Here is a 22,998-nt window from a genome sequence, read left to right as displayed (position 1 = left end):
CGGTTTCCATGGAAACCGCATACCTCGCAGGGAAATAAGCCAAAAAGTTCACGCCAGCTGTGACGCGGTGACCGCATGAAGGCCTGCAGGTGTGCACGTAGCTGTTTAAGGTAACCCAACGATAGGCGCGTGTGTGAGCGCGTGCTCGTTACGTCTTTACACTTCCTGTTTTCATCCGGTAACAGCAGGTTCAGGGACCGGGCTGTCTCTGCGCTCGCGGCAGGGGTGATGCACCGGCCACAGCGCGCTGTGAGTGTAAAAGTTACTTATACGTTTGTAACTTTGTCTCTGCGGCTGCGCACCACGACTGTGACGGAAACAGCCACTGACGTCATCATTAAAGTACAGGCTAAAGAAGCACGTCATCGGTCAGCGTAGACCCTGGTCACTACTGTTGACGTCATCATCACTGCAGGTTTATCGTGCTCATATCGTCCACACACGCTGTGACAAAGCCCCCCCCCCCCCCGTGACCTCCCTGAACTCCTCCAACACAGTTTTTACTCATATGAACTGTGACGTAGACAGCAGGGCTGAGCCATAACACGGTGTCCACCATAAATCTGTATATGACATACAGCACCCAGCTGTTCAGCACATGCGCACAACAACAGTCAGAGTCACAGAGCTGAACCTCTGAAGCTGAAACTCCAGGACAGCCGTGTAGTACTGCAGGTATGTAGTACTGTAGCCATGTAGTACTGCAGCTTTGTAGTACTGTAGCTGTGTAGTACTGCAGCTGTGTAGTACTGTAGCCATGTAGTACTGCAGCTTTGTAGTACTGTAGCTGTGTGGTACTGTAGCTGTGTAGTACTGCAGCTGTGTAGTACTGTAGCCATGTAGTACTGCAGCTTTGTAGTACTGTAGCTGTGTAGTACTGCAGCTGTGTAGTACTGTAGCTTTGTAGTACTGTAGCTGTGTAGTACTGCAGCTGTGTAGTACTGTAGCCATGTAGTACTGCAGCTTTGTAGTACTGTAGCCATGTAGTACTGCAGCTGTGTAGTACTTCAGCTTTGTAGTACTGCAGCTTTGTAGTACTGTAGCTGTGTAGTACTGCAGCTGTGTAGTACTGTAGCCATGTAGTACTGCAGCTTTGTAGTACTGTAGCTGTGTAGTACTGTAGCTGTGTAGTACTGTAGCTGTGCAGTACTGTAGTGGGGCACGTGGTGCATTGGGGAGGCTAATGTGTGACTGATTACTGTCATTGTGAAAAATGAAGCTGTTCCCGTCTTTCACGTGTCTCACGGTGGATCAAAATCTGTGTTCATCATTTCTGATGAGACCTCCAACACCACCCAGAGCCTCCACCCAGACGCTGGCAGAGCCTCCTGTTTTTACAGAGGGCTCTGGATGCTCTGACCTCTGTCCTGACCTCCTCTCTACACACTGACAGTGATTTGAACTCATTTGGATTCATCTCTGTCACACCTGCTGTCACTGGCCGCGGTGTTCTTGTGTAATTCGGCGTACTTCAGCGTTTTCTCCCTGTTTCCTGTTTCTTTGGCGTTTTTTGTAGTCAGTGAAAGAAATGGGAACAAATGCAGTGTTTTTCCAACAGACTCGTTGTAGCACAGTAGAACAGGTACAATCTGACATTGATTCTTTTGTAAGTGTTATCAGGACCCAGCTGCTACGATCCAGCTTTGAGGGCCAAGACTGTGAGTTTCATTCTTCTTCTGGGCTCTATACAGTTTTTGTTTGCTTACTTATTTACTGCTGTTATGTGTCGACACAACACTGGTTCATTCCTTCAGTTAGAGGCTTTTTATGTGTTTGAATGATTCATACAGAGTTAATGAGATTGTTCGCTGCACCATGGAGCTGGAAGTTACCTGGAATCCTCTGAATGAGTAACCAGGTTAGATACATAACAAGGACCTTGATCCTCAAAGAGACCCAACATCATCTGTTCAGTTCAATTCCATTTCTATAGCACCGAATCACAGCGGCAGCCTCAAGATACATCAAGCTGCAAGGTAACGATCCTACAGAGAGAAACTCCGTCCACCAAACGACCCGCTGTGAGCACTTCTCACTGACGTCGAGTTATTTGCTTCAGGTTGTAGTCACATCCGTCCTGCAGGTCTAATGATTGGAGTTAAAGATGGTTTATTTTGTTTGCTGCAGATTGTGTGCAGCTCAGAGGTGTTTTTCACGTTATTTTCAATAACACAAGAATTATGGAGATCGGGTTCATTCAAGCCTTCACGGAATAAAACGACTTTTCATTCACAGAGTAACACAAAGATCAAACTGTGTGGACCTGAAACGTCAGTCAGCCTCATTTTAAACAACACTTACTGACCTTTTCATGCATCGCATCTCATGGTGCTGACAGCATAAGGTGGACAGAGAAATTACGCTTTATTAATTCTGTTTGTGGCGGCGGGCCATAAAAAATCAGACCTAGGGCCATGATTGGCCCCCGGGCTGGACTTTGGACATCCCTGTTGTAGCTTCTCATTTATTGGAGAGTCAATCAAGGTGAATAAACAACTTACCTGTCTGCAGAGAAGTTTTAATTAACAAGCATGTGGCACAGTGTAAAGAGCAGGACAGTGATTTCATTACAATTAGGGTGTGTGTGTGTGTGTGTGCGTGTGTGTGTGTGCGTGTGTGTGCGTGCGTGTGTGTGTGTGTGCGTGTGTGTGTGTGTGTGTGTGCGTGTGTGTGCGTGCGTGTGTGTGTGTGTGTGTGTGTGTGTGTGTGTGCGTGTGTGTGCGTGCGTGTGTGTGTGTGTGTGTGTGTGTGTGGTCATCTTTCTTCTTAGAGGCGCTCTGTGTCTTTATATAATGCAAAGGTGAAAGCAGTGATATGTTTAATCCTGATAATGATTAATCGTCTTGACTGTAGTCGTGCAGCTGTCGATATAAACAAACTGTGACTGCATTTATGATTATTGTTATGTACTTTACAGATGTTGTGGTCACTCTTATGATATTAAACCAGGCGAGGTTTTATAGAACATGAGCTGGTTATGGGCACGCTGTAGCACGCTGTAGCACGCTGTAGAACGCTGTAGCACGCTGTAGCACGCTGCAGGCGCGGGACATGAAGCATGTGGAGTGGAAAAGTTCTCAGCTGTGCTTTAAAACAAACATTTTTTTCATTGTATTTAAACTGCACCTCATGATAACAATCATCTCACGGCTCTTTGTAATACGATCACATGATCCTCTATGAGCTAACAACTGCGAGGAAAGAAGTCCCTTTCAACAGGAAGTGTCCTCCTACAGATGCAGCGTCAGTAAGGAGAGCACAGAGAGGTGAACTATAGAAATGCATGAGTGAAAACAGGTGAGTGAAGAGGAAACGCTCAGTGCATGGAGGCAGTCGGCCTGCAGCCTGAGGCCATAGCAGGACAGCTGACCCAGCCAAACTCCAGGCTTCATCAGAGCGATTGAAGGCTGATCTTTAAAGTAGAAGCTGTCTGTCTCCTAAACGTAGACTAGCTTTCGGCTCCATGTCTGATAGAAATCTGTAATGATGTGAGAATATTTGTTTCATGTTCTGAGAAGGATGATGTGAAAACATGTGAACGTGTGACACCAGAACAATGTTGGTGTTGGAAATAATGAAGTAAGAGCAGTGCAGCAGTCGGGCTGTTCAGAGCGGGACGCTCATCAGCACTTTTCATGTTTCTCTTTGTCATGATGAACTCGATTTAAACTTCTCTTTGAAGCCTGTAATTCACGCTGTCTTTGCATTTTTCATTGAAAATACTGAAAATGTTCTAATTGATTGTTTAATGTAAAGGCTTTTAAAAACCAGCAACATTGTTGAAGCGTTGTTTGTTACTCGTCTGTCCACAGCGTGTCACTCCAGGCTCAGTGTTACAGTCTGCTGTATTGTCATTGTGTTTTCATGCATATTAAAAGCACTGTGGTTATCTGTCCTCTGAGCCCACCATCCAAGCTTCTATCAAACGTTACATAATGACACCAGTTTGACATGTGAGCTCTGACAGGATGGAGGCAGGTTGCAAAAGATAGATTTCCTCACCTGCCTGTGCTGTTACCTGTGCACACAGATACCTTTGGCTTTATTTGCACACATTTTGAAACATTCGTCTGCCTCTAGTGAAAACAATGGAGGTCTGTGGGCTATCAATAGACACTAAGACGTTGGATCTGGAAAGACAAATTGGTTTTGCTAAATATTTAAATGTCATTGTTTAATTTTCAATGCAACAAGCTCTGCAAACTAGATTCCATGCACCTCTATTGTCCCTGTTTAGATAACATGCAGTCCCCAAACCAGGACAGGGCTCTAGAACGATATCAGGAAATATGTCATTTGCAAAAATATGTTTCACAGTATGTTTAAGCTGTAGATTGAAGGGTCTAGTTAGTGGTCCACAGGCTGTGAGGATGACTGAGGAGCGAGTGACCATAGCTAACCACGCCCAGGGGCCGGAGCAGGACCACACATGCATGGGGTTAATTATTATTCCTGTCAGCTGTAATGACAGAATTAACCGTTAATTATTGAAGTGATTGGAGGCCAGAGAGATCACACTACACAGAGTCACTGTGTAACTTTGGCAGTGCTGCTGTCATGGTCCAGGGTTTGGCCTGTTGGGGATTGTTGCTTTACATTAACAAGTTTTACTTCAGTGCAACTGTAGGAGTTGTCTTTACTTCAGTGATGTTATTTAAAGCTATGTAAAAGTGTGTGTGTGTGTGTGTGTGTGTGTGTGTGTGTTGCAGAATATAAGAGTGGAGATGAGCTGAAACAGATGGAGGACAAATTACAGGTGGAGCGAGACTACCACAATAAGAAGTAAGTCAGAGCCAAACTCTTCTGTAGAACCTCAATTTGAAATAACAGTGAGTCACCGTAGCCTTTGGAGTCACAGTGTTTTTGTCAGCTGTGTTTTTAACCCTAACCAGCAGTAAAATGAATAAACAGCACCTATTGAGTTTAATGAAGTAATAAAGTTCTTATGATCCAATTGATCTTTCTGAGTTAACTTCAATAATTACTTCCTCCAAACCATCAACGTGTCTTTTAGACCCCATTCCTACAAAACTGCTCAAAGAAGTCCTGCCATTGATTAATTCTTCGATCTTATATATGATCAACCTATCTCTAATAATCGGCTATGTACCACAGGCCTTCAAGGTGGCTGCAGTTAAACCTTTACTCAAAAAGCATCTCTAGACCCAGCAGTCTTAGCTAATTATAGGCCAATCTCCAACCTTCCTTTCATATCAAACATCCTTGAAAGAGTAGTTGTCAAACAGCTAACAGATCATCTGCAGAGGAATGGTTTATTTGAAGAGTTTCAGTCAGGTTTCAGAGCTCATCATTACCTTGGCCTCCAGTAACACTGTGAGGAACCTTGGAGTCATTTTTGACCAGGATATGTCCTTCAACGCACATATTAAACAAATATGTAAGACTGCTTTCTTCCATTTGTGCAACATCTCTAAAGTTAGAAATATCCTGTCTCAGAGTGACGCTGAAAAACTAGTTCATGTATTTATTACTTCCAGGCTGGACGACTGTAATTCATTATTATCAGGATGTCCAAAAAACTCACTGAAAAGCCTTCAGCTAATCCAAAATGCTGCAGCAAGAGTCCTGACAGGGACTAGAAAGAGAGAGCAGATTTCTCCTGTTTTGGCTTCCTGTTAAATCCAGAATTCAAAATCCTGCTCCTCACATACAAGGTCTTAAATAATCAGGGCCCATCTTATCTTAATGACCTTGTAGTACCATATCACCCTATTAGAGCACTTCGCTCTCGCTCTGCAGGCCTACTTGTTGTTCCTAGAGTATTTAAAGTAGAATGGGAGGCAGAGCCTTCAGTTTTCAGGCCCCTCTTCTGTGGAACCAGCTTCCAGTTTGGATTCGGGAGACAGACACTATCTCTACTTTCAAGATTAGGCTTAAAACTTTCCTTTTTTCTAAAGCATATAGTTAGGGCTGGACCAGGTGACCCTGAATCCTCCCTTAGTTATGCTGCAATAGATGTAGGCTGCCGGGGGATTCCCATGATGCACTGAGTTTTTCCTTTCCAGTCACCTTTCTCACTCACTATGTATTAACAGACCTCTCTGCATTGAATCATATCTGTTATTAACCTCTGTCTCTCTTCCACAGCATGTCTTTATCCTGTTTTCCTTCTCTCACACCAACCAATCACAGCAGATGGCCCCGCCCCTCCCTGAGCCTGGTTCTGCTGGAGGTTTCTTCCTGTTAAAAGGGAGTTTTTCCTTCCCACTGTCACCAAAGTGCTGCTCATAGGGGGTCATATGATTGTTGGGTTTTTCTCTGTATCTATGAAGCGCCTTGAGGTGACTGCTGTTGTGATTTGGCGCTATATAAATAAAACTAAACTGAATTGAATTATGAATACTCAACGAGGAAGTGACCTAGGATTTTGAAACTGATACCATAGCTGCTAAAATCCTCACATGAGCTTTAATCACAGTGACTCTGACGTGTGGGCGTGTCTGGATTAGCTTCCTGTCTCTCACAGCAGCATTTCATTTTACGTCCTCCTCCTCAGCCACCTTTTCTCGCCATGCGCCCAAAGGCTCAGTCCAACACACAGCAATATCACATATAAAATATAATAGCCCATATTTTAAGTACTAGTCTTATTCTGTCTGCATTTTCAAAGGCTTCACACAGAGCAGCCACAAAGGTGGACTCAGTGGGACGGGTACGTCAGGCAGGTGTCCAGTGAAATGGTCCTGAAAGACACACAAATCATCAGCCTGCAGGAGAGAGAAACCACACTAAGGATGGAGCTGGAGCGCAGCAGGAAACAGACTGAAAGGTGAGAGGGGGAAAGAAGAAATACGAAGTCGGGAGTGCCATGGAGGTCCTTCCTGATGCAGTAATAAACAGGGAGTATGGGCTTCATCTCTTTGTATTTGTAATTTCCTGTCAGGTACAAACAGCATCTGAGAGCTGGCCTCAACAGAGAGAAAGTCTTGGAGAAGAACAGAGTGCAGATGGAGCTGGAATGGCAGCGACGCTTTGAGGATGTGAAGGTTGACTACTACCTTGCAAACGAGCAGCTAATACAAGACCTGATCGAGGCCAGAGACCAGGTCAGCGGCTCACACATAACCCACCCATTCAACAGACTCTGTGCACTTTAGCACTAATGCTAACTGAAATACCTGCAGTGATGCTGGACAGTTCACTGCAGGACAGCAAAAAGAGACTGTTCTCACGTGTTTTCTGTTACACGCGTGTTCATGTCAGCAGGTGTCATTTAAAAACCAGAGGTGAGAACAGATCTACGCTGATACAGACTGATGGTCATGTTAGGAATGAAAGGACTGACTGATGGACATGACTACAGAGAGATTCAGCAGCAGGCTAGTCTGTGTGGATGACATTTCTTTGTAGCAGTTAGAGATGATGCTGAGGAGTTTGTGTGGTCCTCACGTTGCCTGACAACATCGGGGCATGCTCCTGATGAGATGACAGATCTGGCCATCATGGAGCTCCTGAACAGTCAGAGGTGCAACCTGGGAGTGTCTCGCGACATAATGTCCCAGAGGTGTCCTACTGAATTTACATCAGGACCCACTGCACCAGTGTAGGGTCTGACACTGGTGCAAGGATTTCATCCCAAGATGTAATCAGGGTGTCCTTACCCTACATGAATGTCCTTCCCCATCACGTGATGTGTCTGTAACAATGTTGCAGGCAGCATAACGCTCTCCACAGCTTCATTCACGTGTGACCTGTGGTCAGGGTGAAGCTTCTTTCACCTGTGAAAAACACAGGGTGGATCTGCCATACTGGTATTCTAGAGCCAGTCATCCCATTGCTGTGCAGAAGCAGACCTGCTGAGGGGTTCAGGACCTGCTACAGCCCCTCAGCTCTCCTAGAGTAACTGCCCGTCTCCTGAATCTCCTCCATGCTGCTGTGCTGGGAGACACAGCAAACCTGCTGGTAATGGCAGCAGGCTCGCCCCCCCCCCCCAGCAGTGACCTGTTTTATTTATTTTTATTTTGTTTTGTTTTGTTTTATTTATCTATATACATATATATATATTTTTCCTGTAATAATATCTGAATGATCTACATGGGAGAGTATGTACAACTATATCTATGTGTTCCCCTAACACTATTCATATATGATGTACATACATTACTATTATATACTCAAATTCTTTTTTTTTTTTATTAATTTTCTCCTTTATTTTATTTGAACTCTCTCTTCCTGTTGGTTAAAATGTTGTTGGAAAAGCAATAAATAAATCTTTGAGAAAAAAAAGACCTGTTTCAGTTTCAGCACACTGACAGAGGAGAGCTGCTGGTTTCAAAGGATGTTTTATGAATGTAACACAGTTTTCATGTGTCAGGCTACAGCTGAGCTGGTGGAGAGAGAGCAGCGGCTGCATGATCTGACCGTCTTACTCCAGTCCACTAGCAGGGAGCGAGATCAGGCTGTACAGGTGAGCACATGTTTAACCACACACTAACATCAGTCTTATGTCGTGGTCTACGGCTTGGCTGCTCAGCCAAAGCGTGCTGGAGTAGAGCTCCTGCTGTCAGTCAGCTTTTTTTAAAACCCAGTTTCTATTATAATTTAAACCTTGCATCTTATATTTGTCAATGTTCACAAGCTGAACAGATACAGGAACGGGGCAGCAATGTAGAAGTTACATTTAAAAAAACTTCACATAATATTAATAAGACGTGGTGATCTTAGTAGCAATAAATGAACCTCTGCTGGATTATTGAAACAACAAGCATGTATGGGTCATCATATCCTCTCTGCATCTGCAGAGCATGTGTTATTCCCTCCATCTGATAAACCTCTCTTACTTTATCAATCAAGATTTAACCATTTATGATGATACACTTTAGTGCTGCTGTAAGCAGGATTCTCAAGAGCTCTTTATTGTTTCCTGTAAAACCATTGGGTAGTACTCCTAACAAGGCTAACTGTTGGTCTTTTGTTAACGGTTGTTGGGAAACTATTGAGAGCTTTAGATACGTCCTTCCAAACAGAGCTAATGGACATGACCAGAATATGTGTGAGTGGGTTCCTAAGTGAGAACCACAATTTCACCAACAAGTGTCAGGAGTTGGTTCATTTTAGCAACGATGTCTGGGGTCTAAAACATCTAATGACCACCTTCCTTTAAATTCTCTCCACAGCCCACAATTAGTCACCAGATGACCCTCACTGAACTCTTCGTCCCAAGTCTCCTCTGAGATTTGAGTGCCAGTCTCAGCTTCCCACCTGGCCTTAATATCCAAAGTTGCACTTGTATTAAAACTCATAAATGCATGATAGAAATTACTAATCAATTTTGGGGAGGAATTACTGTGAAATATTTTAGAGATATTTCCTCGATGGGTGAGGGCTCCAAACTTGCCTCCAGTCTTTATGTTTTGTCAAAAAACTTCTTAGCTGCAAAAATCTAAAAAAAAAGTCAGAAGAAGGAAGCTGAAACTTCCGGAGCCCCTCTGATGACATGGTCCCAAAAATAAATAAATTGTGGCCACAAAATACTACTTCGTGCCCTCGAAATAGTATAACGTGGGCACGAAATGCTCATTTGTGGGCATGAATTGGGTAAAACGTGGCAACGAATTACGCATTTGTGCCAACGAAATAGATGACGTGCGCACATCATATTGATACGATCCTGGACAGCTGCGTAGAGACATAAGAGTAGGCTAAACCTATACACTGTGGACAGAGACAGTATGATTGAGTTTTATTTTAGGCTGGGAATGAGCTACAAATGCATTTTGAAAAGCCTGCAATGCAAGGAACCATTATTACGGAGAGACGTTAAAACAGGATCCTGAGAGCCCAGTTGCTTTACAGACGTAAGTACGACCTGGACGCTGGGATAGATTTTATTGTCAACCAACTGCAAGGGCCTGAAGGATCACGGTTATCGGGCAAGTGTTTCGTGCCCACGAAATAGTATTTTGTGGCCACAATTTATTTATTTTTTGGACCATGTCATCAGAAGGCTCTGTAGAAACTGACCTCTCAGCTGTTGAGCTCAGGTGCCCATTCCTCACAACATGACAAAGTTTATGAAGCCCGTTATTTGACCATGCTCTGAAGCCAGGGTCTTCCATAACAGGACAAAAACCCTACAGGTTGGAAACTTGATACAATTAAAACTTCTTTTGGACCAAATGTTTGTTTGATTCTACACCAAATCTTTAGTGTGACCCTTGTCCATTCCCCCATATGCACATCTTAAGTGAAATGTTAGAGAACATGATCATGTTGTCTTCTCAGTGTGTAGCCACGTGCTGAGGTGGTTTTCCCAGCTTAGTCCGGGCGGAGTTCTTTTTTCTCCTCGTCTTTCCTCATGTTGTGCATTTTCCATAGTTATACCTCTCTGACCTGTGATGTTTGTGTCATGTACGTATGGTCGAAAGGGTAAGATGGCGCTTGCAAAGGTCAGCAGCCTTAACCCAATTTCCTTCTGCTTGGAGCGCAGGGGTAAGCTTTTAGTAATAAGGGGGCGACTTTTTCCTTAAAGTCTTTATGATTAATAAAACCATCAGGGCAGGACTTGTTTTAGTTTTAAGGTTTGAAATCACCTGCAAAATGTCTTGTTCCTGATTGGTTGATCTAACTCTTTTGCTACCGATTCGCAGTGTTCTTAGATTGATCTATTCTAAGTCAGACAGTGTATTGTCATCCTTGCATGTATCTGAATTTTTATATAATGACTCGAAAAAATTGGCAAAGCAACCATTTTGGTTTGGTTTAGTAATTAAGGTTTGATTCGATCTCAGCTTTTGGACCATATTACAGGATTGCTGTTTCCTGAGTCTTATTGCCAGCAATCTACCAGCCCTAATACCTTGTTCATAATACTTTTGTTTAATGAATCTTAAATTGCCCTCAATTTTTTTGTTAATTAAACTATTAATCTCACTACGCAGCACTTTCAGATCGGACAGCTCGTCGGCTGTCTGTGGTGTTTGTGTGTTGTTGCTCGAGGTGCCTTATTTTGGCCTCCAATTCACACCACCCTTTTTTTCTGGCACTTGCAAATCATATTATCCAACCTCTAATGTATGCCTTGGTGCAATCTGATAGAGTTACGGGCGATATCTCCGGAGTTGTGTTCAATTCTAAATAAATATTTAATTCAGTATGTATGAACTCACAAAACTGACTATCATTTAGGAGCAAGGCCAAAGTTTTAGTTTTGGTGTCAGTCCTAAGTCCCATGAGAGTGATAGCGGTGCATGGTCAGATAGAGTAATTCTATGTTCTTCTGTTTTGGAGGTAAAAAATAAATCTATCCTGCAATAGGATGCATGTCTATGCCAGTAAGAAGTATAACCCCTGACTCTAGGAAACCTATTTCTCCAAACATCAGTTGGTCCCAGTTCAGTTGTTAAGTGTTTTAGAGCTTTGCTCATGTGAGACACATGATGTTTAGAGCTTGGTTGTTTGTCCATGTGAGGTGACGAGACAGTCAAAATCACTCCAAGCAGTAAAATACCAGAACATTAAACATTTGGCTCGTCCTCATCAGGGGCATAAATATTGAAGAGAGAAACCAATACTCCATCGATGGAGCCATTGACCATAATGTACCTTCCATCTGGGTCTTTATATGTATGTACACAAACACGTACACACATGTATGTGTTTGTGTACTAGGATAGCCGCCCCTCTTTTCCTGCCAGATTTGTTAGATGACTAAAACACTTGTTGTGCCCACGACCGTTTTAGCTTGTCATGTTCAACATCAGATAAAAAAGCTATGTGACAATTGAAACTTTGTAGCTGACCTAGTATTACCTCTTTTAACGGGGCTGTGGAGGCCTTTGACATTATAACTTGTGACTTTAAGCAAATCCATCTTAACTCTTTAGAGTGAAGTTCGACAGATATCTGGGAGCATAAGTAATTTTGAGCTCCATAATGACCCGAGGTTTTTGCTTAGCATAGGACAAACCAACAAACCAAAAACGAATATATAAAGCACCTTGTACAAGTTTTTTACCCATCAAATGATCCCCGGGAGAACAAGGGACCTGAGCAGGTCAGACAACAACAAGACAACAAGTCCTCGAATGCAGCTAACTCAAGTTTAGACGTCTTCATATGATGATGAACTGAAGTTTGGGGAAAATTGCTGCGAGCAGTCTCAGTGCAACCAACATCAGTGCTGTCTGCTAGAACAATAGTGGATCTCAGGCCTGCACGACTAACTGAGCGCTGTGATGTAGCTTACTGACATAAAGAACTCTGAGTTACCTCCACCTCGGTCCAGGAGATAAGACCATCATCATCACCACCTGCTGAAGAAAGTATGTTTTCCTTGACATAATCCATGGCTTTGGCAGCATCCACAAACTCTTTTTCAACGTTGTTGTAAGAGACATGAAATCTGGCAGGGTACAGGATGTGGACTCCCGGGCTATCGTGGAGTATCTTCCTCACGCGGTGAAAGCTGCCCTGGCTTTCGCCACGCTGGCCGTCGGGGAATATGGCGATTAGTTTACCTCTGCGCACACTCCTGAGGATGTCCGCCGTATCTCCTTTGCTGTTTGATTTAGCAATGATAACTCGTGGGGTATCCCCGGGTCTCCGTTGAGTCAGACTACGACGAGATCTTTCCCTGTCAAGCCAAAACACCTCTTTGAGGAGCGCTGAGACGCCTCCGGTGAGCTGGATCCCTGGGTTTCAGCCACGCCGGTGGCTCAGCTTGGATAGCGGTAGTGTTGCTATTGATTTCTGCCGTGCTCTCATTGCCTACAACATGCTGGCTCATTATGATGATGGGACTTTCAGATGAATACAAGAAGCTAATAGAAGGGCTGCACGGTGGTGCAGTGATTAACCTCACAGCAAGAAGGTCCTGGGTTTGAATACACCATCTGAGGGTGCATGTGATTATTAAAGTGGGACATCTGTCAGAATCACTGGGGTGACTTTCACAGAGGCTCATTTCTGCTGTGGCCACAAGGTGGCAGTAATTTACTGTCCTGTACATCACTGATGACTGAGCATCTCTAGACCCAGCAGTCTTAGCTAATTATAGGCCAATCTCCAACCTTCCTTTCATATCAAACATCCTTGAAAGAGTAGTTGTCAAACAGCTAACAGATCATCTGCAGAGGAATGGTTTATTTGAAGAGTTTCAGTCAGGTTTCAGAGTTCATCACAGCACAGAAACAGCTTTAGTGAAGGTTACAAATGATCTTCTGCCTCTGACAGTGGACTCATCTCTGTGCTTGTCCTTCTAGACCTCAGTGCAGTCTCATCGTTTTGTGTATTTTTTATCTGAACATTCAACACACAATAATGCAAATTTCCAATTCCTGTTCTTCTTCCTGTGAAACATCACTTACACGACACAAAACTGTCTAAATCCACAGGGTCTCACTCCAAAGGTGGATTCTCTGGCATCGGTGGAGATCCGGCGTCTACAGGAGCAGAACGGCGCCCTGCGTGCTGTGGTTACCCAGATGAGAAAGGACATGGAGGGTCTCGGCCATCTTCTAGTCTTACCTCATGCTGAGGCACCAGTGCAACCTGCGTATCAGGAATCTTCAGCCTCCAAAGGCGACACAGCAGGTGCTGTCTGGCTCTGTATACAAACCTCGATGAGTTTCTGCATCACTGTGACAAACTACACACACAAACCCAAAATGCTAAGATAAAATAATAGCTGTGCATAATCTGAGTGTTAAGCTAAACTTTAACACTCCTTCTCTGTAAAACTGGCCTCAGACTGCCGTCAGCCTGTGGAGCAGGAGGTGCACCTGTCAGGTAAGCCCCTCGAGGAGCAGCGAGGAGGTGGACTGTCAGGCCTAGCTTCAGCCACGGAGGACTCACAACACATCGATCCAGGCAGATCACAGCCTGGAAATCCAGCTGGTATTATTCATACTGTTAATTTCCTCCATATGACCCAAAAACATCACGTCAGCTAACACAAACACTGTAGATGACAGAGAGGAACACGAGGCGTTAAGCAGCAGACGTGTTTGTGGCTGCTGAACATGTTCGTCTCCCTCACATCACTGCATCATATTTGTGCCGTGCTCCTCAGGTGGTTCGTGTCTGGATAAACGTGGCAGGCGTCCCGCTGTGACACGTGTGGAGTCAGCTTCCAATGACATCACGCAGCAGGTACTACAGGAGGTTTATTGATCTGTCAGAGGAGGTGGAGCCACTGATCTGCTTAACCCATCACTGTTAGAAAGCACAAAATGGTTTCATCATCATCTTTTCAGAGGACACTGGTGCCGCAGCTCCAAGGAGACAGCAAGTACGTGAAAGCAGCTCTGATGTGTGGCGTGTCTAAGAGCGTCCATCCTGCTAAAAACGACCCCCAGCTCCTTCGCGTCAGGCTGAAGCAGGCGGCGTCCTGCATCGCCCGTTTGAGCAGAGAGAAACAGCAGCTGATAGCGCTGGGCAACCGCCTCCGTGCCCAGATCGCCGCCGCCGGACGGCAGGGTAGAGTTACACACCCGTCACTGCACACAGGGAGGCTGTGCTGGGAGCCTGCAGCCCAGTTCACTGGAAGCATAAATGAGTTTAAGGACAAACTGAGACGCTGGCAGCACAACATCAAACTGGACCTGCACAGTCACACGTTTCCTCTTGAGAATAGTCGGATGGTGTGTCGCTTATTTACTCTCCTGTTGTAAAGAATGCTAATCGTATGCTAAAGGAGGCAATAAAGGACACAATGAAGTTTCCTTTAGAGAAGGAATGTGAGCACCTGTGAGTTCAGATACTGCAGGTGAAATCACACAGTTAGGAGCAGCACGTACCTGATCGTCATCCTCTCAGTCTGACATCACTCCACCTGACCAGTTAGCCTTCTTTTATTCAGTTCCTGTTGGCACTGACGTGAGTTTTCCTGCTGTTTCCTCCTTTTAGGAATGTAAGACAGCTCAGGGCCTTTTTGAGGAGACAGCAAACGACAGCAAAAGCATTTAGAGTCCCAGGATGTTGGAGTCACACCTATATCACATGTGTAAAACGTGCTGTTTTATTACTGGATGGATTCAGACAGAGCAGTGCTGTGTGGGGCTGCAGTGGGAAAAGTTACATAGAAAGAAAAGTGATTCGGACTCTACACGTATGGACTATTATTAGCATGTGTGGTGTTTGTTTCCACAGGCGGATGATAGATTCTGTGTTTGCAGACAGACTCAGCAGTCAGAGGTCCTTACATATCTCTGTGTGTCCAACAGCACCGGGGGGGCTGGAGAAGGACACCCCCACAGAGAAACTAGCAGACCACCATGGCCGCCTCTCTGCTGTGGAACAGCTGCAGTACCAGCTCACCACTCAGGTATCTGCTCAACAACGCCCTCGTCTCCAGCAGGTTTGAATGTGTTACTTTGCTGTAGGTGTCATTTGAAATGGATACAAATGCCGTCCCTCAGTATCACACTGACACATGAGTGCAGGCTGCGCTTTGTGCAAATGTGTTCAAATTAAAGGTTTTTACTTGAGGGGAAGTATCTGCTTTACTTTATAAGAGCACGTCCGTGTCTGTGCTGCACAGTGTCAGTGTGTTTGTGCCATCAGGAGCTGCAGTATGCACTGATGCAGAGAGCTGCTGCTGAACAGCACATCCCACCAACAAAGAGCCAGGCTTCCTTCAAAGGGACTGCAAACACTTGCTGTGGGCTCAAACCCAGAGACACGTCTGAGGTGAGATGCATTAATGCACAGCCAAGCCCAGCTGGCCTGTTCACTCCCTGCATGGATGGACGTGTTCTCCTCCAACATGCTTGTTATGTTGAGGTTCCTGAATGGCCTGTGGTTAATGCTGTATACTGTAAATGCACGCACACGTTTGTGTGTATATATTAATGAAGGAGTAAACATCAGAGGAGTAAATGTGTGATTCACACAGCTGTAGTGTAAAATAACTCTTCTTCTTCTTCACGCTCACAGCTGCACTCGTCCAGGACTGTGTCGCATGAATCGCTGTGCTCATTAACGATGCTGTGGGACACGCTGGATCGTGGACTTACGGACTCAGAAGGTATCCACATCCTCCCCACGATGCGCTTATCTGTACCTGCAGGCCAGCGCTGTGAGGAGACGAGTCGGTATAAAGAACCTGTGAACTCGCAGTCTGTGCACATCACTGTAGCGTAGTCAGAGCACTGAGTGTCCACAGCCAGTATCAGCACCACAAACATTCATTTTCTCATTTTGTATCTAGTTTGTGATCATAAGTACAGTTACTCTGTTACTGGAATAAACTCTGCTCCCAGTGTCAGCGACAGATCAGCTGTTGCTCAACGTGTGGCCTCGTACTGTCAGCGCTCCAGGGAACAATTTCCCAACCAGATAAAGCTGAGTTGCAGTGATTGGCATCATAGCAGTCAATAATTGTGAAACCAGAAAAACAAAGCACAAAGTTTGTGTGTTGATAAAGGCAGCGATGAGTTAGAGATGTCTGTGAGAGCTGCTAAAGCAACAGTGCTGCTTTCTTGTGTGAAAGTTCCACTGTGGGAGAAACGTGAGTCTGTCTTTACCGACATCCAACAGTGAACTCTGAGACTGATGGCTTATTTGAGCCAATATTTCTGGGAGGTTCAGCAGGTAGAGGAGGTCACGATGAGCAGGAAGTACGGACACATCGAGCTACAGACCATCTCTAACTCGGACCACAGCCACAAATCTTCTTGTCCATCCAGCAGGTCGTCTCCAGTCCGCATGTGAAATATCACTGGGCAGCAGGCTGGGCCCAAGTTGCTCCGTGAATGTTAGATAGAAAGTCCTTAAAGTGGCTGTGTGGATGGAGGAGACTGCAGAAAGCACTGAGTTACAGCAGAACAGCGCTAAATAAGAACGCGTCCACTTACCGTTTATCTCCTTCAGTTCAGCCCTGACAGCTCATTTCAGTCATGATGATGAATGTCTGCCATATATGGGAAGCATCACTTTAGCTGAGCACACATGTCATAAATACACATCTGTAACCAAACCAGGTAATGAACAGCTGGTTGAGACTCGTGGCAGTTATGATGTCTTTGAACAGTTTATAGATCATAGACGTGGCACGCATTATCAGGCTGCACTGGACCAACCTGCACTGGACCAACCTGCTCTGGACCAACCTGCTCTGGACCAACCTGCTCTGGACCAACCTGCACCGACACGTCACTGCAGCGAGTCGCAGTGACGTGTCGGTGCAGGTTGGTGTGTTTTTGGATCTGAATTCAGCAAATGAAACAGCTCTAAGTCAACTTCTTTTGTCTCTCCAAAAGGTGAACGTGGGCTCAGGAGCAGACAGTCTGCTGGCTCTGGAGTCCAGATGATGGTGCACGGTAGTGGTGTGATTCCCAGCCAGCCCCAGACTGAGGCCCAGCAAAGCAGGAGCCAGTCTAAAACACTGCCGAGCACTACTAGGACCAACAGACCTGCAGTCCCTGCCAGGATCAGCAAGATCAGAAACTACAACGTTAAAGACTGAGATGGACGCAGAGGACCAGCCCAGACCAGAGCTCCCAGCAGCTGGCACACTGGGAGTAACACACGAGCATCACGGACAACAAAGAGAGAAGAGTGGGACAAGGAAGGGAACAAGACTCTGATGAAACAACAGCAAACACACATCAGCAAGGGAGGAAACAAGCCACAAACACAAGAACACTCACAGTAAACATGAACACAAAGACAAAGACAAACGAGACAGAGACAGACGAGACAGAGACAGACGAGACAGAGACAGGACGGATGAGAAACACTCAAGGGACCAAAAACCTGAAGCTGAAACTGAACCACAGAGTCCATCAAACTGAGCAGGAAGCAGAACTCGAATAACACAACAGGACAACTATGACTGACCGACAATGAAGCAATACAACAAACAGGTTACACTGGATAAGATGTGATTGTTTGTCACCGCAGCAGAAGGAGAAAACTAACCCTGACCAGCAAAAAGCTGAACAGAAATCAAACGTGTTGAACGTGAGAGTTTCAGGGAGGAATATTCATGATTTTACTGCTGCGCTCTCACTCTGTCAGATCCAATACCTGAAGGAACTACAGAGACACAGAACACACAGGAGCAAACAGCACGAGGCCTTAAACACACGAGGGGACGAGGCAGAGTGGACACCACGGGGGACACAGCTGGACAGAGCCACAGTAAGGGACTGTCAAAATAAAACAGGAAACGTAACACTGACACAGACACAAAGAACCATGGACAAAAAGGTAAAGACACGTGGAGGAAACTAATAAACCTGAAGCTAAACTAGAGTCAACCAACCTGAGGAAGTAACACTGATCAGTGGGTAAGAACTCCAACATAAAGTCACGTACTCATGAATAAATCCTTTACTCTTAAAATGTGTCCCCATCATTGTTCCAGTCTGGTTGTCCTTCAGTACATCTTCATGTCCTTGTAGTGGGAGGTTTCAGGTTTTGTCCTGTGTAATTCTCTCTGCTGTTCATCCGTCTCTGCACACGAGGACAGTCGCACACAAACACTGTTGCAGCAGACCACGCTTCCACACGAGCAGCTTCAAACATGTCTCTGCTTTACCACAGAGATCAGCTGGGTCATCAGCGTACACTGTGGGTGTGGATCAGAGCAGACGTGTCTGTGACAGAAACGATCACTGACAGGTTTGCATGGAAATAAAACAACTTGCTGTGGTGAACTCTAAACACTCTGTCTTCATGGTTTAACAGACACATGATCAAATCTACAGGCAGCTTCTTTCTGAAACACGAGCAGCTGTTTCTCCTCAGGTTCAGAAACCCACTCCGGTTACATGTTGTGGAGAAACAGGTCGAGGGGGCGGTGTGGCAGCAATTTTTCACACCAGTCTATTAATTAATGAAAGACCAAGACAGACTTTTAATTCATTTGAAAGCCTGATGCTTAACATTGTCCACCCCAGCTGTGAAACTCAGAAACCAGTCTTACTTGTTATCATCTATCGTCCACCTGGGCCTTACACAGAGTTTCTGTCTGATTTCTCAGACTTTATATCTGATTTAGTTCTGAGCTCAGATAAAATAATTATTGTGGGTGATTTTAACATCCATGTTGATGCTAAAAATGACAGCCTCAACATGGCATTTAATCTGTTATTAGACTCAATTGGTTTCTCTCAAAATGTAAAAGAACCCACCCACCACTTTAATCACACTCTAGATCTTGTTTTAACATATGGCATAGAAACTGAACATTTAACAGTGTTTCCTGAAAACCCTCTCCTGTCTGATCATTTCTTGATAACATTTACATTTACAATAATTGATTACGCAGCAGTGGAGAGTGGCCTTTATCAAAGTAGATGTCTTTCTGAAAGCGCTGTAACTAAGTTTAAGAATATAATCCAGCCACTGTTATCATCGTCAATGCCCTGTACCAACACAGAGCAGAGCAGCTATCTGAACGCTACCCCAACAGAGGTCGATTATCTTGTTAATAATTTCACCTCCTCACTACGTACGACTCTGGATACTGTAGCTCCAGTGAAAACTAAGGTCTCTAATCAGAAGTACCTGACCCCGTGGTATAATTCTCAAACACGTACCCTAAAGCAGATGACTCGTAATCTGGAGAGGAAATCACTCTAAATTTGTCACAAATTTAGAGGATCATCATTTAGCCTGGAGAAATAGTTTGTTGCTTTATAAGAAAGCCCTCCGCAAAGCCAGAACAGCTTACTACTCATCACTGATTGAAGAAAATAAGAACAACCCCAGGTTTCTCTTCAGCACTGTAGCCAGGCTGACAAAAAGTCAGAGCTCTTTTGAGCCAACCATCCCTTTAACGTTAACTAGTGATGACTTCATGAACTTCTTCACAAATAAAATTTTTATCATTAGAGAAAAAATTACCAATAATCATCCCGCAGATGTAATATTATCTACAGCTACTCTTAGTTCCATTGATGTTAAGTTAGACTCTTTTTCTCCAATCGATCTTTCTGAGTTAACTTCAATAATTACTTCCTCCAAACCATCAACGTGTCTTTTAGACCCCATTCCTACAAAACTGCTCAAAGAAGTCCTGCCATTGATTAATTCTTCGATCTTATATATGATCAACCTATCTCTAATAATCGGCTATGTACCACAGGCCTTCAAGGTGGCTGCAGTTAAACCTTTACTCAAAAAGCATCTCTAGACCCAGCAGTCTTAGCTAATTATAGGCCAATCTCCAACCTTCCTTTCATATCAAAAATCCTTGAAAGAGTAGTTGTCAAACAGCTAACAGATCATCTGCAGAGGAATGGTTTATTTGAAGAGTTTCAGTCAGGTTTCAGAGTTCATCACAGCACAGAAACAGCTTTAGTGAAGGTTACAAATGATCTTCTTATGGCCTCTGACAGTGGACTCATCTCTGTGCTTGTCCTGCTAGACCTCAGTGCAGCGTTCGATACTGTCGACCATAATATCCTATTAGAGCGATTAGAACATGCTGTAGGTATTACAGGTATTGCACTGCAGTGGTTTGTATCATATCTATCTAATAGACTCCAATTTGTGCATGTAAATGGAGAGTCCTCTTCACACACTGAGGTTAATTATGGAGTTCCACAGGGTTCAGTGCTAGGACCAATTCTGTTTACATTATACATGCTTCCCCTAGGCAGCATCATTAGAAGACATAGCATACATTTTCACTGCTATGCAGATGACACCCAGCTCTATCTGTCCATGAAGCCAGATAACACACACCAATTAGTTAAACTGCAGGAATGTCTTAAAGACATAAAGACTTGAATGGCCACTAACTTTCTGCTTCTTAACTCAGATAAAACTGAGGTCATTGTACTCGGCGCTGAAAAGCTTAGAAATATGGTATCTAACCAGATTCTTACTCTGGATGGCATTACCTTGGCCTCCAGTAACACTGTGAGGAACCTTGGAGTCATGTTTGACCAGGACATGTCCTTCAACGCACATATTAAACAAATATGTAAGACTGCGTTCTTCCATTTGGGCAACATCTCTAAAATTAGAAATATCCTGTCTCAGAGTGACGCTGAAAAACTAGTTCATGCATTTATTACTTCCAGGCTGGACTACTGCAATTCATTATTATCAGGAAGTCCAAAAAACTCACTGAAAAGCCTTCAGTTAATCCAAAATGCTACAGCAAGAGTACTGACAGGGACTAGAAAGAGAGAGCATATTTCTCCTGTTTTGGCTTCCCTTCATTGGCTTCCTGTTAAATCCAGAATTGAATTCAAAATCCTGCTCCTCACATACAAGGTCTTAAATAATCAGGCCCCATCTTATCTTAATGACCTTGTAGTACAATATTACCCTATTAGAGCACTTCGCTCCCGCTCTGCAGGCCTACTTGTTGTTCCTAGAGTATTTAAAAGTAGAATGGGAGGCAGAGCCTTCAGTTTTCAGGCCCCTCTTCTGTGGAACCAGCTTCCAGTTTGGATTCGGGAGACAGACACTATCTCTACTTTTAAGATTAGGCTTAAAACTTTCCTTTTTGCTAAAGCATATAGTTAGGGCTGGACCAGGTGACCCTGAATCCTCCCTTAGTTATGCTGCAATAGATGTAGGCTGCCGGGGATTCCCATGATGCATTGAGTTTTTCCTTTCCAGTCACCTTTCTCGCTCACTATGTATTAACAGACCTCTCTGTATTGAATCATATCTGTTATTAACCTCTGTCTCTCTTCCACAGCATGTCCTTTATCCTGTCTTCCTTCTCTCACCCCAACCAATCACAGCAGATGGCCCCGCCCCTCCCTGAGCCTGGTTCTGCTTGAGGTTTCTTCCTGTTAAAAGGGAGTTTTTCCTTCCCACTGTCACCAAAGTGCTGCTCATAGGGGGTCATATGATTGTTGGGTTTTTCTCTGTATCTATGAAGCGCCTTGAGGTGACTTTTGTTGTGATTTGGCGCTATATAAATAAAATTGAATTGAATTGAATTGAAACAGGAAGTGCGTTTCTCCCCTGGGATAGAGATTTTATAAGTGCTGGAGACCATATTTCATATGCGCCCTATGATATCAGCTGCCACATGTCCTCTCACCTCTCAGTAAACCTTTGTCCGTCCTTTTATTCCTGATATTCCCAGATAGCAAACAGGTGTTACACACTGCTAATTTTGACACTGACCCACTGTGTTGTTTGGGACTGTCCCCTTCACTTTCATCATATTATCATAGTATCTGTGGGAAACCTGGGAAACGCTGATCTGTGAAGTACACAAAGTGCACAAAGTGTATCGATACAAAGTGAACCATCATCAGGATCTCCTGTGTGGCAGCACTGGTATAGGGACACACAGGTGAATGCTGCGTGACAGCGAGACACACCTGAACTCTGAGTGCTTGTATCACTGCCTGCAGCACTCACATGGATGCAGATTCAGCTTGAGCGTTTTGCCCAAGGGCACTTTGTCAGGCAGCCCTGAGGATCCACAGACAGGCTTTACTGTGGGTGTGACATGAACACGAGCTGTACCTGAGCCATCATCCATCCACAGACCTACACCTGCTGAAGGCACCTGTTTTTATATAGCAGTCACACTCTCACACACTCACACACACACTCACACATTGACTCACATTCACACACAGACACACACACAGACACACACACACACACACACACAGACACACACACACTCTCACACTCTCACACACTCACTCACACACACACACTCCGATGGATGAGTAAATCCTGCCTGAGGATATTTGCCAAGCAGACTGGATCAGCAGGACCGGAGCACGCGCTCCAGTGAGACCTGCTCTGGCTTCTGAGGCTGCAGGTGGGACACACAGGTCAGGTGGGACACACAGGTCACGGTGGGACACACAGGTCAGGTGTGTCCTTTGCTGAGCTGTGTGCTTTGTGTACATGAGTGTGACTGTTGTGGTCCATTACAGGACACTTCACCTCAGCTGAGGAGCCAAAGTCCCGACGAGCTGGATGGAGCTGATGAGTACTGACCACAGGTGGAGGTCAGCAGCTCCTTACACCATCACGCTACTCTGAACCTGAACTCCAGTAACCCTGACAAGTCACGCGAGCTCTCCTGGCTACGTC

General features: G+C 44.7%; 1 protein-coding gene across 2 annotated transcripts; it reads left to right on the top strand.

Moving 5' to 3' along the window:
• Positions 1-18,290, top strand: ccdc57 (coiled-coil domain containing 57). 2 transcript variants are annotated; one of them, XM_006801628.3, is made up of 13 exons: positions 1-110; positions 4,710-4,782; positions 6,632-6,790; positions 6,905-7,067; positions 8,336-8,428; positions 13,356-13,554; positions 13,711-13,857; positions 14,033-14,112; positions 14,217-14,439; positions 15,186-15,286; positions 15,526-15,651; positions 15,898-15,988; positions 17,223-18,290. In XM_006801628.3, exons 2-13 carry the CDS (start codon positions 4,739-4,741, stop codon positions 17,426-17,428), a joined length of 1,632 nt encoding a protein of 543 aa, XP_006801691.2. In that variant the 5' UTR covers positions 1-110; positions 4,710-4,738; the 3' UTR covers positions 17,429-18,290. The 2 variants fall into 2 exon arrangements, with proteins under 2 accessions (XP_006801691.2, XP_087693134.1); XM_087837008.1 differs by lacking the exon at positions 1-110 and adding an exon at positions 550-675.
• Positions 18,291-22,998: the final 4,708 nt, after the last annotated feature.

The sequence above is a fragment of the Neolamprologus brichardi genome, unplaced genomic scaffold (genome assembly GCF_056152115.1).
Source record: "Neolamprologus brichardi isolate AB-2024 unplaced genomic scaffold, ASM5615211v1 NODE_ptg000038l+_length_1369362_cov_1, whole genome shotgun sequence".
NCBI lineage: Eukaryota > Metazoa > Chordata > Actinopteri > Cichliformes > Cichlidae > Neolamprologus > Neolamprologus brichardi.
This window is presented reverse-complemented; position numbering and strand designations above follow the sequence as displayed.